General features: G+C 46.8%; 1 protein-coding gene across 1 annotated transcript in view; it reads right to left on the bottom strand.

Moving 5' to 3' along the window:
• LOC104082491 (B-cell CLL/lymphoma 9 protein-like) overlaps window positions 1-6,074 on the bottom strand; it is a gene marked incomplete at its 3' end in the record, with an annotated part of 6,423 nt that extends 349 nt beyond the window's left edge. Inside the window, exons 1-5 of the mRNA XM_009585629.1 lie at window positions 5,823-6,074; window positions 3,937-4,253; window positions 2,845-3,034; window positions 2,266-2,365; window positions 7-1,863 (exon numbers count right to left, since the gene is read on the bottom strand). Coding sequence (XP_009583924.1) covers window positions 7-1,863; window positions 2,266-2,365; window positions 2,845-3,034; window positions 3,937-4,253; window positions 5,823-5,875 — 2,517 coding nt within the window. The remainder of the gene's footprint in view (window positions 1-6; window positions 1,864-2,265; window positions 2,366-2,844; window positions 3,035-3,936; window positions 4,254-5,822) is intronic.
• Between the last annotated feature and the right edge of the window lie 8,460 nt (window positions 6,075-14,534).

The following is a 14,534-nucleotide window of genomic DNA, read 5'->3' as shown; positions in this document are numbered from 1 at the left end:
TCCCAAGGGCTTGCGGCCGAGGCTGCGCTGCGCAGGGGGAGCAGTGTTGAGGCTATTAGGGTTACTGGTGGGATTGAGAGGTAGTGGCGGCATGTGGCTGAGCCGGTTGTTAGTCCTTTGGTCAGGCCCGATCTGTTCTCTGAGATTTCGGAGACCGACTCCTGGGCCCTGAGACATGGGAAGGAAAGGCCTGGGACCCATGCCATACTCCTGCTGCGGGTGCTCCCCAAACGGCAGCGGCACCATTTTCTGCTGAGAGGAGAGCATCTCCGAGACGCCGGGGCGCAGTTTCATCATCTCTTCCGGCCCAACTCCTGCCTCCCTCAGCTTCTGAGGGACCAGGGGTGGGTTGGAGCCCATGCTGACATTCATGCCCATGTCCCCCTTCATGCTGCCAGGGCCCATCCCAAACTCCAGCTCTCTGCTAGAGGCCATTTGTGGGGGTATTCCTTTGGGGAAGTCCCCCCTGGAGGGGCTCATTGGCCCTTCCACCGGCATGCGAGGGAAGATGGGGTTGTTCCCAGGCTCCATGTGTCTCTGGGAGGGCATCATTCTATTTATCTCCATGCCGGGCCTGATGCCTTCCATGTTCAGGCCAGGAGGGAGGCCCATCTGTTTCTCAGCCAGCTGCTGCTGATAGAGCTCTTCGGGCAGGCCCTGCGGATTGGGGAACCGCTCCCCTCGGCCAGGGCCGCTGAAGACACCCTGGCCAGGAGGGAAGTTTCGGCCATCTGGGATTTTTGGCATATCGTCTGGCCAACTAACTCCTGAAAGTCCAGGCCGGGAGGCAGGATTTGGGACACTGGGGCCCTCCATGTCAGGGTTCATCATTCCTGCAAAACCAGGCAGGCGCATCTGGCTCCCAGGCATGTTGGGATGAGGGGCCATGCCCCTGGGGGGCAGAGAGTGCGACATGTTCATGCCTTCAGGGAAGGGCTCTGGACCCCCGGGTCCCCAGCCCTCCCCAGGGGTCATCTGGTAGGGAGGGGGAGGGCCTCGGACGACCCCACGAGGCCCATGCTGATGGACCATCATGTCCTGCAGGGAACACTGCTGCACAACCACCTGCTCTTGCTTTCTTCTCTTCTCCTCGTAAAACTCCTGCTGCAGCTTGAGCCAGGCCACCTGCTCGGGAGTCATGTGGTCCAGGTGGTCTGGGCCTATGGGTCCTGACTGGGAGTTCATTGGTGGTGGCCCCATTTCATCTGGGGAAAAGGGCATGTCCCTGTGTCCTTGAGGGCCAAACGGAGCCCCTCCATCTGTCCGAGACCCTGACCCTTTGCCTAAACTTTGGGACTGAGCCATCATGGCCTGAATTGGCCCTTCAGGTTTCTTTTGGGGACCATCCAGCACCCCAGCATTTGGGGGTGGCCCCCCACTTTGCCCTCCCGCAAACTCCTTCTCATCAGGGAAGAGCATGCGCTGTATGTCTCTCAGGGTCTGCAACGAGCGCTCTCGATGCTCCAGCTGCTCCTGTGACAGTCCATCTGGATTCTCACCCAAACTGGATGGGTCCCCACCAGACACCTGCTGGGGAGGACCTTTGGGTTCTGCAGCAGAGCTATTGCTACCTTGGGAAACTGGGCTAACTGCTCGATTATTGGGGGTCGAACTCTGCCCAAATCCTTCTGTCTGCAACGGGGTAGAGTTGGCAGGGCTGCCCACAGACATCCCTTTGCTTTCCACACTGGGACTGTCCTGATCTATAGGGCAAGGGGGGCCAGTGGATTTGGATACCGGCGCTGACACGGGTGGAGTCGGCTGCATTTTGGCATTCTGGGAAGGGTTCTGGTCCTGGGTGGCGGGGGGCTGTGGCTGCGGCAGGGGCTTGGGTTCAGTCCGAAGTGCAGTGATCTGGGGATTCTGCAAGAGAAAGCCACACATTGTCACTCATTCATCTTACAGCTGTGTCACATAAGCAGAGGTGCAAAAGAAATGTCCTGTCTCAACACCACCAGCCCACACTTTGCAAGGAAGGGTAGCCTTCACGCAGTGATTACAGAGCAGCATCTTGGCCATGCAGAAACATATTTTGCTGCTTTACAGCAGGCACCCCTTAAATATACTACCCAAATATTGCAAGACTCAAGCTCTTCTTTGGATGATCCAAGACATTTATTTGCAGAAGGCTAGGACAACAACTGTCTCTCTCTTCTCCACGCTAAAACTTATTTCAGTGTGTAAATAATTACCCATCTCTCTGAATCACATGCACACAAGCACATTTACCATTTCCCTTCCCACCCACATGCAAGTATTCCCTACCAAGGGTACAGTGTTTCGTTCCGCCTTGCTGTTTGAGATGTTCTGGATATGAAAGGACACGATGGTTTCCACCTGTCCCTTCAGCACAGCTTCTGCAGCCCTGCAAAGACAGACAAATGCACATATCCAGTTGAAGCTAAGAATCAATTTTTCTTATCCGCCCTCCCTCCTATCCTTCAGCTGGCAGAAGGGAGAGAGACTTAACCACACATATTTCACTCTAGATGAGTACCAAAGAAAAATGCTTACATCTACAAACTCATCAGCATTCAGGGTTCATGTCTCAGTTTAAGCCATCCTGGCTTATACTCACTGCATGGATTACAAAACGGTATCTCCCAGCATTTGCCAAAAAAACCCCAAAACCCAAACACACCTCAGAGGAATAAATAATCACTTCTCAGAGGGCAAGAGGTAGCAACATTCTCCACTCCAGCCCCTTCAGCATCCCCAAAACAAGTAATGACTTTTTGCTACAAGAACGCACTTGACAGAGAAAGTGCACTTGAGAATCTCTTAAAAAGGGAGCACAAATATAAGCCCCGCTCCCTGAAGACATTCAGGCATCTGCCTACTTACTTGTTGGCCATCTCAGTAGAAAAAACGTAAACCACTTTGGATGGAGTCTTCTGCCCACTTGCTGGCTCCAAAGCAGCAGTCAGGCCATGGGAAGGTGTGGAAGACCTTGGGGCTGAAGCATTTGAAGGAGTCATGGAGTGTGGTGTGTGCTGAGAATCCTGGGACTTCACATGATCAGCAGAATTGCAGTCTGGAAGGGGAGAATAAGGAAAAAAGGGAAATCACTACCTCGGGAGCTCTTTGGAAACCATTTCTGGAAGCCGACCAGAGCTTTTCCTCCTCTGAAATTTCCCACTTCTCCCTCAAGCACTACTAAAGGCAATTCTTCTATTACACCATGCATCTTCCCTCTAATGCCATGCTGCCCTTCAGGCACCACTGGGAGAAAGCTCCTCTTGTGAGGCAAGTGGCAGTTCCCAGAGCTGATCCCTTTGAATTCTCCAATGGCCACACAGAATAGCAGAACTACACACTAAAATGAACAAATATAAATACGTCTGTGCCCAAGGAGAACACACTGCAAAACTTTACTTTTTTTTTCCCTTCAGCCACCTTAGCCAGGTGACCTAGAAAATGGACAACAAAGGAAAGATGGACAACTGCACATATAGTCTGTTTTTGCACTGCCTCATGGCAACGTTGGAGCCAGGAACAGAACAGAGAAATCCCAACTCTCTGGCTTGTGTTACCAGTCAGGGTGCTACGGGTTATGTACCTATGTTGACAAAACAGGCTTGCATATTGTTCAAAACCCCAGTTACAACAGAGCAGTTCCTGAAAGGCCAAAGGCCAGAAGGAAAGCAACAGGTTGCATTTGTACTTTCAAATTCTCTGGGGGAGTTTCAGAGTTACAAAGGAACTTTCCCACCAAAGTCAGGTCTGCACTTTAACTGAGCGTGAACAGGACATTTATCGATGCCAGCTAGGACAACCTCTCCTCTTTGCCTGCTCTCAAGACCTTTAGACTTCATTGGCTGGAACTTACAGAACACCAGACAAATAAATGTTTTGCTAATACTTGCATAGCAATTCTCCATCTCAGAGGACTCAGACTAATTGTCTGCACTTGCGCACGAATCCTAGCAAACATACCTTTGATTTCAGGGTCATCATTAGGAGTCCCAGCTTCCCTCTGTTCAAAGGAGTCTGCCGAAATGCTCCTCTCTCTCTTCCCCTTCCCCTTGGCACCGTTTCCAGCCCCATTCTTCAGCCCCATGCTCCCACCTGGGCCAGGGAGCACTTTGGGGGGGTGACCTCCACTTTTGGGGTCACAGGGAGAGGGCTGGGATTGGCTGGTGGAGCCCCCTTGTTTGCCCTGGTTGGAAAACTTGGAATCCAGCTGGGGGTTGCCAGACGGGGACATCACTGTAGGGGGACGGACCATCACCTCCTGCTTTGATTTGGGGCTACTGGGGACAGAGCAAACAAAAAGGAAAAAAAAAAAAAGTAACAAATCACACCATGGATTCATTCAACCCTGTAGGAACAGATCAGAGAGAAGCAGAAACAACCACTGCCACCTTTGCAAGCTAAGACAATTGCTGACAAATAAAAAATGCCTGCAAGCTTAGAGTCATGCAGGTGCTTTTTTGAACATGCCCTGAAAGGGTTATTATCCAAGATGGGATCTCATTGCTCAAGAAGGCACTAGGGCAAGCTACAGACCTGCCAGATCCCAGGAACCGCTGTCACATGAGGACCTACCTCTGGGGCTTCTGTCAATAAAGACAACGGTTTCTATGTGCACAGAGAAGTGCCTCACACCAAAACCAGCTCAGAGTAAACAAACAAGGCACAATAAAGTTCACCTCACCACTTTCCTGGACCCCAACTATACGCTGCAGCTCTGATCAGAGTAGACCCCCCCACCCCCTCCCTTGCACCTCCCTATCCAGTTCTACAGGGAGCACAAGGAAAACCCAGCATTACTGCAGCATTCATCATACATTGGGGCAAGCTGCCAGGAAAACACAAACCTCTGACCGTGAAAACAATTAAACCAGCTACAACCTGCCTCTGAATAAGGAAAGAGAAGGATACCATCTCCCTGCACACTCCTGCAAAATGAGGCAGATGAAGCTTCTTTAATTTGCCAAAGGAAATTCAGGGTCTTTCCTTCCATCTTCCATTCAGCAAACTGCATCCTGAAAATATTTTGTTCTGCTGGGTTTTACACACGTATTAGCTACCCCTTCCTCCTCACCCTCCAGTTACTCCATTGCTATCGGATCTTCTGCATTGTGTTTTCCCATCATCACTGCCACTTCCAACAGGCAGCACTTGCTAGCATCCTCACTGTGGGACTCGCACAAGCCGCTTCCTCCTTTGGACAGACATCTGACTCAGAGGCATTCTCTCTGAATTACTCTTAAGCTCCAGATGACCTCTAGGAGTAAATAATCAAACTTGAGAATGCTGTCAATCAGGCCATTGTTAAGTCCCTGGACAGTGCTTCGCTTCCATATTTTTCGCCTTCCAAATTAGTGGAGGAGAGATGCTGATCTGCTGCACTGGCAGGTGAATGATGCAGAGGATCTCAGCTGATCAGTTCTCAAGGCTGTTCAGGCCAACAATACAGAGGAGGCATTTTGTGTGAAAGTACAGACAGAGAGACCTTCTGCTGCCCAACTACCCCTCAGGGAAACAGATCATTAGAAGAGGGGGAAGGAAAAAAAACAGACAGAAACAGCATGTTTACTCTCCTACAGACTATTCAGACACCTGATGGGAGGGAGGAGGGCACGAGGAATGTAGAATCCACACCTCATGGGTTTACAGCTTTCAGCTCATCCTGAGCCTAGCAAACATGGAGGCTCGTCAGCACTGTGCAGCCAGTGCTCAGGTACTCAGCGGGTCCAACGGGAGCACAAAGGAGGACCAATGAGTCACATGCACCAGTCCTTGGCTAATCCTGCAGCAAAGCAGGGATAGCAGCATGCACCAATCCAGAGCAGCTGACTGCAGGCTCTTTTACTTACCTCTGTGTGTTGCCTGACGGGGAGTTCCTCACTTTGGGGTTACTGGAATGCATTGACAGAAGTCCTGAGCTCACAGTCTCACACGCACGCAGATGGGCTCTCCTCAAGTTCCTCTGGGGAGTGTGCCGCCAGAGGCAGCGTCGAAGCACTTTCTGCCACCCACTTCTCTCAATGCTGGCTGTCTGCTTGCCTTTTTTCTCTTTGCTCCTCTCTGATTTTGCACTGGGCGCTTCCCTCCTGCAGCTCCAGCATTCTCTAGACGCGTGCCTCCTGCTGCCCAGGGGAAGTCTCGCATCTCCAGGGCACACTGTTAAAACCACCCCACAAGAAGAGAACATAAAACCAGTAAAGAACTTTCCAAGCAGATGTATCTGGTGTGAAGCAGTAAATGGCAATTCTTCCCCCATTACTGAGAAGACACAGGAGAAGAGTTTTCAGATGGCTCAGTACAGCTGTGTATTTCAAACCAGAGGCAGCCCTGGCTGGCCATTCAGTTTACAGGCAACGAGGCCATCTTCCCTTCATCCAAAGCAAATCACTCTGGAGTCAACAAAACAGGGAAGCACCTCGTGTCGGGACACTTTGATTCTGCATCTGTGCTCAGCTTGAAGACACCTCACAGCAAGTCAGTAGGAAGCCAAAATTACAAACCCCAACATGACTTAGCTATCCAGAATTCCCCTGTGAATGGCCGTAATCTGATATTTCTTGAGAACATAAACTCTGCTCAAATCTTTTCTGTCTCCTTGGTCCAATATAACTAGACATATGTTCAATGATGTGTGCTAAGGGTTGCACAAAGGGAGGAAAATAAAATAAAATTCCTTCCTGACCACCTGTAAGCAACCAGCTATGCTGTGATTACTCTGAAAATACCAGAGATTAGTCACTCAAAACATCTATTAGAAAGGCCAAAAGATCACTACAGAACTCCCCTTCTAAATTTGCTCAGCAACACTATACAGACTACTGAGACTTTAAAAAAGAAAAAAGAAAAAAAAAAGAAAAACCAAAAGTAAGCACTTTTTCAGCTTCTTTCTAAGAAACAATATGCATGACGCAGGCAATAAGGCACATAAAACTGTTTCTGGAGGAGGAAACTATCGAACATTACTGTTTATGTCCTTTGGGCTAAATTATTTTGGAACAAATTTCTGTCTTGTTTATGTTTCAACAAAATCTCTCCTGTTCATCTCACCTACTCAGATGCAAATCCACTTAATTTAGAATCTAACCAAGATTTATTGTTAATGTATTAAGCATTGCTAGTTAAATATTATTCAAATGTAAATATTCCCAGTATTCCTTCTCAGCACCAAAGAAGCAGTTTCTTCCTGCGTATATCAAATGAAACAAAATAAATCTCACCAGACTGGGAGTGTCTTGAATTTTATGAAGAAACTACTGTTCAAATTGCATTTAGAAAACAAAAATTGGTTTGCTTACATGCTGACACCAGAGGATTAAAAAACACGGGCACTATATGACCACCTCTGGCCAAGGAGTTATCAGTAACTTGTAGTATTGAGCACCATGGTTTTCTAGTTCCCCAAATTTATCTTGTTTTGCGTGCGTGAGGTTCTGCCATCACATTTTTTAGTGACTTTGCCCTGCTGTACTTTAACATGATAGTGCTCCACACTGCAGTTGTTCCATGAAGCTCTGCATCATGTCCAAAAATTCTCCTCTCTACCACATGCCTCCTTCATGACCCAGAGAAATCATCCTGCTCCCTATTCTCACCTCCACCGTGCTGCACAAACCCATTAATGGGGGGGAACGTTTCTGCAATAAAGGTCCCGTTTTTAATGCCTCCTATTAGGCACAATCAGATGAACTCCAGTCTGAGCCACACACTCCATAAGATCCACATGCCTCTCTGGGGCTATCAGCTGATTATCCCACTGATTTTGAGAACAATGTTGGAGTTAATCTATTACTATTGTTACTACTATCATGCTGTAATTGGAGCTGGTGCTATACAGATACATTAACGACAAGAGAGAACATCTGCACAAGTATCTAAATCGTACCATCTTTGCATGCAAATTTGGCTCCTATGTCTGTTTTGACAACAAAACCGTAACATTACCAACAGCACCGAACTCCACTTTTGAAAAGAAATTTATGCATCTGTAAAAGTCTGTGGAACTCAGTGATACTTCAGGATCCTCACTTAAAGTGAAGGTGTGACTGAAGACACGGTGAATTTCAGGTAAAAAAGAAAAAAGGAACAATAGCATTAAAGTGAGCAGAGCTCAATGCTAACAGCAGGATGCAGATGCCTGTGTGATGAACTTAAGTATTCCAGTTGTTTCATCCTCTGCTTTTCCACTTCTGATATTTATGCATTACCATGTTACCTTTTATTATAAGATGAGAATTTTCTCAGACTCCCAGTCTTGCACAGTGCAATGAGAAAACATGAAGAACAGAATCAGGATCACACAGGCTGCACAATATTTCTGACATCAAACTTCCAAGTACTTCTCAGGGGGGGGAAAAAAAACACCTCCAATTTTTTAACCCTACTTTTTTATTATCCTATATACATGTATCTTCCACCTATTAGAATTGATACGCTCTGCAAGGGAACTGTATTTTCCAATCTCAGTTTAAATTTCTTCTTACCAGAGAGAGAGCTCTAAAGGATACATCAATATATTCATTGGTGGAACAACGGCAACTCAACTTCCTCCGCTTCTCATTTCTGCACACTGGGAATGTACCATCTTTTATAATGTGAAATGGAATGCCTCATGATTTTTCTAAATGCACTTCTAACGTATGTATGTCTGGGAATTTAAGGTTCAATAATGGAAAAGCTCTAGAGATATGTATTTTTGCAGCTGGAGTCTGCCTGCCATAGCAAAGCCTTTATCACTGCTCTAAAATTAGCGTTAGGGTCACTGACAGTGAATGGTCAAGCCATTTTTCAAGACATTTTGGCAAGCTACATCCAAGGCTGTATTTTCAGGATTGCTTTAAGGTATGCCAGGCAATGCCTGCAGGCAAAAAGGATGGTTCAACTGTCTACTCATTCTCACCACCTCTCTCCTGACCAGATCGAGGAAAGATCTGAATGGGAACTAACCCAAGGGAAACAGCAGAAAACTCTATTCAGCTGGATCAGTCCCCTGATCTGGTTGATCATGTAACCACATCAGTGCCACTGCAAGCTCAAAGGAGGAGGTGAGAACAGGTGAAAAGTAGCCTCACCCCACTTGATGGCAGCTTACAATTTCGATGGCTTAAAAGGACTTCAAACCTCAATTGCAGAGACAAAAGAGATGGACCCACATTGATAGATGTGGAGATACAATAGGTCCTTGCCTTTCCAACAAGTAGCTTACCAAGACCCCTGGTGTCACGACACGGCAGTACTCATTGTGGAGGCCATGAGTTGCGAACCACTCGTCTCACAAGAAAAGATCACCTGGAAAAAGAAGAGAGAGGAAGAGTTTCACCAACAAGAACGCACAGCCAAGCTGTGCATCCCTCCCATGCATCCAGCCACAGAAGCAGAGGAATCAAAACTTGCTCTGAACCACTGACAAGGGGAAGCCTCTGCTCAGACTGGCAAGATTTGTCAGCACCGAAAAAGCCACCATCAGACTGGAAGAGTCTGAAGATGCATGCTGCACATGGAGGGGAGATAGGTCAGACCTGCTTTAGCACTTCCACATTTGAGCTAGCAGGATTCCCATGAGCTCATCTGTGGTTAGAGAAGCTGGCACAAAGCTCGGACATGTAACCTCCCTTTCTCTGCACCCATCTCTCTTCAAAGGCTCACCTTCCCCTCACTATGAGCCCAGCAACTTCTGCCAAACCCCTGTGCTTCGTATATACAACCTCCTCCACAGCCAGACAATGTATAAATAAAAACATCCAAGCATCAGGTAAAGCCAGGCAATCACTCAGTCACATCTAGGGGAAAACCAGGCAGATTTTAGAAGGGAGAAGCACTATCTACTGTTCTGGCAGCTCCCACTTCACATCATTGTGCTACACTACAGGGAGAAGGGAATCCAACTGCACACCTTCCCAAGTAAGACATACTGCAAGTTTGCTCAAGATAGAAGGATTAGCCCCACCTTGCGCTACGGTTATTTCCTATGAGGCCAAAAGAGTTCATGGCCCAAGAACACATCAGCCATACTTTCAGTAATGGAGACAACCCTGCATCAATTAATGTTCACTCACATGTTAAAGCAAGTTTAAGTGCCTGAAAGTTCCGTAATACGAGGAAATGTGGACTCTGAGGCATGGCTCAATGGTAAATTTGAGGTCAGTAAAGAAAGAGAGAGCAGCTACCTGCCAGCTTCTCCCTCATCCACTGTGAAAACTGGAGAAGCTGCAAGAACAGTATGAATCCAGACAACACTCACACTGTCGGGGCCAGCATGGTCTCTCAAAGCACTCTCAGCTATTTACACAGCATGGAGAGCCTTGCAGTTAGAGTACGACTGCAAACTGAAAGCACTACCGGAGGTTTTCTGCGTAATCCCAATGTATTCTGCTGACCAGATCTCCCAACAGGAACACAGGAGCTGTTGCGAGGCTCAATTAGTTACGCATTGTGAAACCCTGTGCATATTCTCTTCCCTCCAACATTCTCCAACTATTACCTACTGCAGCTTCACCTTAATAATGTAGCAATGCACTGCCATGTAATCCGCTTCAACAAAACCAAACTATAAAGCTAGTTCCAAACAATGCAGCTACATTCTCCACCCAGTCCAGCCAAATCAAACAATGAAATCATCAAGGTGATAGACCATCCTTATCTAGCCAAGTCACACCTGCAGACAGAAGCTGAAACAAACACCTATCGCAACAAGCTGCTTCATCCAGTAAAACCTACCACAGCAGCACAATCATCCCTGAATCCAATTACCCAGCTGTATCTTCTCTCCCCTTTCCCCCACCCCACCCAATGAAACAATACAGGCTAAGCCATACCAGTGCCAATACTGACACACCTCTATCAGAGGAGCAACAAAAATCACCTTTTCCCTTGAAAGGGAAAACATGTGAACACCAGCACGCATCAGGATGGAGAGAATCTATCACAGCAAACAGTCAGAGCTCTATTGCTTGAAACATTGAAGTTCAACTTGGCAAAGCACCGGAGCAGGGGAGCCTTAGAGACCATAGCTCAGGACTGCAAGAGGGACACAAATGATCAGACACGATCCATCTTTAAGGCTACCCAGCCAAGTTACTGCAATGTAATTCCATCCTCTAGTTTATCATCTCTGCTGCTCACCTGCATGGTCTTAGCCCACAGTCGGCACAAGACAGCTTGCTTCACGGTGAATTTGAGAGCAAAAAGGTGAGAGCATGTACACAAGCAGCTACCAAGACACAAATGCACATCTTAGCTTACCTTTTGGTAAGTTATTCATGAACTTCTATGAACTAGCCACCATATTATTGTACTGCAAACAGAAGGAAAAAACATCCAAACTAGCTTATTCCTCCTTTATGCCCTTGAACTGCAGAAGCTTGATAGTGACAAGTGGTCAGGTACTTGGAGGTAAGCAGGAACAGCTGCAGTTATCACTGATTCACTTCAGTCTTTTCTCCCTCTTTGAGAAGGAGAATGTGGAGAGATGAAATAAAGGCATACCAAGTAGATAAAAGTATCAAACTTGTGGCCTCACTGTGACACGAAGCATTAAAGGCAAGAAGTCTCTTTCTCTGTACAAGAAAGAGCACACTTCTTTCTTCCCGTGGCCTTTCTGAGACTGTCAGTCTGTGCTGGACTGAGGGTGGCGAGGGCCCAAAGTCAGCATGGAGAAAGAAAAAAGGCTAGAGACCTGCTGCTACAGAAAACAAATGACAACTTTGAATGCAAGCTGAGCCAGCACCCTGAATTGTAGCTGTGATAGCAGAGTGGGAGAGAAAGAAGAGAGAGAGTGGAGTAAGAGACTGCTCCAGGAAGAGCAGCAGCTTCAGGAGGAACCAAGAACAGCAGCACCAGCAGCAGGAGCTGTTTGAGCAGCTGCTCATCCTGACAGCCACCAGGAAGCAAACCTCTGCATGTGCATCCACCTGTGGATTCCCCATGCAACTGGAGAGGTGGGGTAAGGCAGTGAATCAACCGACGCGCTCCTTCAGCGCAATTTTACTGGGAAGGGCACATCCTATTTCTCCGACCCTTGTTCAACCACGTAAGAGGGAGAACAGCTGCCCTGGCAAAAGGTGACTCCATGACACCCAAGATACCCCAAGAGCCACCACTGGTTTTCACCACATGCTGCACTTACCAGTTTTGTTAAGCATTTGCTTATTTTGCACACTTGCAGCTGAACTGCACATGTTACTGTTCAATAGGCTGCTGTTTAATAAAGCACTTGATTACACACCTCATTGATAAAGAGTGCAACTGGGAAACAAGGAGGACGCAGAACGTGTTATTCAATGCTTTTATTGAACCGTCAGACTCCCTTAAGATCATATAAAAGTAAAAGCAAATAGATAAATTGACATGAGTATTCTACATCCCACACACCTCCCCATGACACTTGAGGATACGGGGACACAGGACACCCTTCAACCCCTTGAACCAGTCCCAAATTCTAGATATGGCCCCTACTTAGGGCTTTTAAGTACCTTTAAATCTGCCCCTACCTCTTAGCAAAAGCTGTCCTCCTCATCCTTTCCCATGAATGCATAAAGCATGTGCTTGTAATACAACTAGTATTGGACCCACCAGCATTCAAATAGGTTTGTCAAAAATGCCGCCTTACCTTCTGTACACCCAGGAAAGCAACTTCAACCAGCCTAAGTCTATCCAACTCTATCCCTTCCAGCCATCGCTAGCACTTGTGACCCTGCTGCAAACTAACTCTAGATAAGATATGATTAATTTTCAGGAGACAAGCTTCCTGTTTCAGCCAACATGCTCACTGGCGCTGGCACAAAGGAGGCAGCAGTGACTGATGGCACAGGCATGGATAGGCTTAAGCTGGTTGTTCAAACACACTTGCATCCTTCTCTTGCCAGGTCCCTCTTCTCTTTTTCTTGAACAAGGGCAGAAAATACACCAGGTACCTAACAAACTGCTGGGGCTAAAGATATAGGATCAATACACGTCATCTGGACACAATACAAGTCTGCTTGTCCAAACAGGTCATCAGTAGATGGCCTGACTACCTACTGTCCCGTCTCTTTCCATTGCAGGGTTTGCAGACCTCATCCATTAATCAAACTACACAGTTATCACACGGTAGAATTTCAGCTGATTTGCTCATGTGCTCCATCTGCCGGAAAGGCAGTGGCCACTTGCACCAGGGGCACCTCACATGGTACATGGACCATACCCTACCCGAAACAGCTGCCGATTTGGGAAAAATACCATGTTCTGTCATTCCCTAGTAAGCCACAAATCCCATTTACTTATAAATCATTTTCTCAACATCAAGAGCTAACTTGTTAATATTAAGCTGATTAGATAGCAACTCACAGCCAGTCACCAATTTCTAGATGGTCCTAACTTACCCTGAAACAGTATGGATTTTTCTACGTTTATGTCTTGGCAGTAAAAAACAATGGCATACGCAAAGTCCTCACAGTTTCCCAAAGCCAAGAATTCCTCCTTATGCACATCAGAGAAATCACTACTAATCCCAAGTCTGCACAGCATTACCTCTTTGCTCATGGTCTTGTACCAGAAGTGACTCTCAATCAAAAAAAGAATTGAGAACTTGTCACGTAAACTCATTTTGCTACATGAATGTGGGGACTACACTATCTTCACCAGGCTTGTTACAACCTCCCGGAGAAAATAACTCCTCTTGTACACATGGTGTGTATGCACCTCTCTGTTAACCTCTAAAACACAGGCAGGTTATTGTCCGCAACTACCTCCATGCCTTGAAGCACGAAGGGGCTGAGCAAAGACAGGCTCACTTAAAATTAACACCTTGATGACCTACAGCCTCATTGACAGCGAAAGAGTGGGGCAAGACTCTAGCCATTACAAGGAAGAGAAGTTCCTTTGAGCAGCTCAGATTAGTTTAAGAATTTAGGACCACAGGATAAACCTCCCAGAAACTGTAAGAACATACGTAATCACCTCCATGCAAATTCTGTACGCATGGTCATATAAATGTAGCTCTGCTGAGCCTACCCATCCACATATCTTGAGTAAGACAGTGCAGGTACTCTTTCTCCCACACTTCTCCCCCCCAGCTCTGATCACCACACACATGGACATTTCCCAAAGAACCAGTCTCTCCTGAAGTCTATTCAAAACAGGGACAGCCACAGAAAGTCCAACCTTTTGCTCTCCATCCTTAAAAAGTGTAGTCAAGACGATCACTGACAAAGCACAATACAAACCCAACGGCTCAGAGAATGTTTTATGACATTTCTCGTATAACCATCCCCTGCTCTCAGACAATGGTATCTCCACTGACTATTCTCTTCCTTCCTCCGTCTGACAAGCACATGGATAACCAAGAGTAGCCATGATGTAAAGTAATTATTCTTTTTAGGTATTTACAGAAATAATTCTAAAATAATCTTTTGCAACAGGCACATTGTTCACTGCTCTCATAACCATCACTTTTAAGAGCTGTGAGTAACACTAACACTTTTTGTCAAAAAGACAACTACATGTCTGTTAAACTTTATTTTTAGTGCATCTAACAACACTTCAGTGTTTTTAATACAATGGGGATGAACGGCTGTCCTAGACAGTTT

Source organism: Fulmarus glacialis, unplaced genomic scaffold, assembly GCF_000690835.1.
Source record: "Fulmarus glacialis isolate BGI_N327 unplaced genomic scaffold, ASM69083v1 scaffold28839, whole genome shotgun sequence".
Taxonomy (NCBI): domain Eukaryota; kingdom Metazoa; phylum Chordata; class Aves; order Procellariiformes; family Procellariidae; genus Fulmarus; species Fulmarus glacialis.
Note: the sequence above shows the minus strand (reverse complement) of the source record. Positions and strands in the feature narration are given on the sequence as shown.